This window comes from Grammomys surdaster, unplaced genomic scaffold (genome assembly GCF_004785775.1).
Source record: "Grammomys surdaster isolate TR1022 unplaced genomic scaffold, NIH_TR_1.0 98763, whole genome shotgun sequence".
NCBI classification, from domain to species: Eukaryota; Metazoa; Chordata; class Mammalia; order Rodentia; family Muridae; genus Grammomys; species Grammomys surdaster.
Window position 1 is genome coordinate 1 of NW_021607989.1, and position 2,220 is coordinate 2,220.

General features: G+C 50.2%; 1 gene segment (V, D, J or C); it reads right to left on the minus strand.

Annotated features, from left to right (window-relative positions):
- Nucleotides 1-106: 106 nt before the first annotated feature.
- LOC114635330 lies at nt 107-1,847 on the minus strand (the record flags this gene model as incomplete). The annotated part of the segment is given in 4 exon segments: nt 107-534; nt 646-975; nt 1,086-1,142; nt 1,461-1,847. Coding segments are annotated over 4 exon segments (1,097 nt in total), but the record flags the coding sequence as incomplete, so codon positions are not given.
- Between the last annotated feature and the right edge of the window lie 373 nt (nt 1,848-2,220).

Sequence of the window (2,220 nt, forward strand, 5' to 3'; positions counted from 1 at the left end):
GCCAGTGAAGAAATCTTCTCTTCCTAAAGACAACTCTGTCCTCAAACAATGGATAGAACTCACAGCCCATGACCTAGGCTTTATACCTTGTAAAGAACCAGGACAGTTTTACTTAGTCCCAGGGCAGTTCTGGGTGCTTTATTTATACAAGGGAACCTTGGAGATGGGTGTCAGTATCCCTTAGGACCTGCGAGGTTTCTGGGTGCTGAGGTCATTTACCCAGAGACCGGGAGATGCTCTTCGTTGTGTGGTGATTGTGCAGGCCCATGTGTACCACTGAGCAGAGGAAAGTATTTCCTTGTTCCCATCTGCTCTTTGCCACATTGAGCTTGCTGTATAAGAAGTAAGAACCGTCAGCGTCCAGGACTGGTGGGGTGTTCTTGTAGTTCTGCTCTGTACGCCCATTGCTGGTCCATTCCACATCGATGTCTGAAGGGAGGAAGCCTGTGATCATGCAGGTCAAACTGACCTCTTTCTTGGCCATCTGCTCTGCTGGTGGAGGCAAGACATATACCTGTGGTGCTCTGACTAGCCCTGTGGGGTAGAAGCAGACACAGAGGTCATGGTTTAAATTGAGGGCTCTCCACACCAGCATTTATTCGTATGCCCATCCCAGCCCCCATGCAGTCAGGCTGCAGCTCCCACCTGTGGGTTTTGAGATTTTTCTCTCAATGGGGCCTGGGAGGGCTTTGTTGGTGACCTTGCATTTGAATTCCTTGCCAGCCATCCAGTCCCGGTGCTCAATGGGGAGGGCACTGACCACCCGGAAGGTGCTGTTGTACTGCTCCTCACGGGGCTGAGTCTGAGCTGTGTGTACTTCTTTGTTGTCCATAAACCAGCTGAACTGGACATCTGGCTCATCCTCGCTCACGTCTACCACCAGACATGTGACTTTGGCATTCTGGGAGATCAGGAGTATATCCTTGGGCTTTGGGGGGAAGATATAGACAGATGGTCCACCAGGGAGATCAGGAGCTGAGGAGGAGAGATGGAAATCGATCAGTACATGGCTCACCGTTCAGTTAAGTCGAGCTTACAACACTTGCCAGCCTCCTGGCGCTGGAACATGGGTCTAAATCACATACCTGGGCATTTGGGACATGTAGGGCATATGGGTTTGACTGGACCATGGTCTCTGGGTTCTGTAGAAAGAAAGCTAGATGTTACTGGGGTTTGAAGGAGAGTAAGCACCAAACCAGGGAGAGGGGACTTCCTCCCTGATATGGGCTTAGGCCAGGATGATACTGGAAATGACACAGACATCTAGCCTAGAGGATCATGTCATAGAGTGTGGGTAGCCTTGGATAGATGACTCTTGGAGGGAGGCAGATACAGTACCTCCTTCTATCTTGGGCTAAGATCCCCTTCCTCATGATGGCTGTCCAGCAAGGTTAGTCTAGGTAGGCTAATGCCTGAGCCTCAGCTGTAGTGAACCCCTCCTCCCCTGGATGTCCTCTCACCAATGGTCTTGTCCACCTTTGTCTTGCTGGCCTTGTGTTCTACATTGCAGGTGACGGTCTGGCTGGGCCAGGTGCTGGAGGATACAGTCACTGAGCTGCTGAGGGAGTAGAGTCCAGACTGCTGGACAGCTGGGAAGATGTGCACACCGCTGGACAGTGATCCAGAGTTCCAGGTGACGCCAACTGGCTCAGGGAAATAGCCCTTGACCAGGCATCCCAGAGTCACCGAGGATCCAGATGTATCACCACATACAGGGGCCAGTGGATAGACAGATGGGGGTGTTATTTTGGCTGCAAGAGAGAAGGATGTGTGAGTTTTTCTGACCTGGGTGGTCTCAGATATTTGGAGAGGCCCTGATCTTAGCTTTGCTCTAAAGACTGCATCTTCTCAAGTTGTTCTGGGACAAGTAGGGTCAACAGCTTCCACCTCTAGACCCTGCACCATCACCTTAATTTACTTTTGATATTTTAATTTAGATGCATGAATATGTTCACTATGTGCGTGCCTGATGCCTGTGCGGTAAGAAGACGGTGTTGAATACCCAGAAACTGGAGTTTCTTACAGAGTTATAAGATGCTGTGTGTTTGTTGGAACTGAACCTGTGTCCGTTGGAAGTGCTCCTAGTGCTTTTAACCACTTAGCCATCTCTCAAGTCTATGAACCCTGATCTTTCAGTGATGAGGCCCTTCAGAAGCCCATATTCTGTTTACTGCCTTATCCAAGCTCTGGCCCCCAGATCTGTGTTTTAGGTCCTTGAAC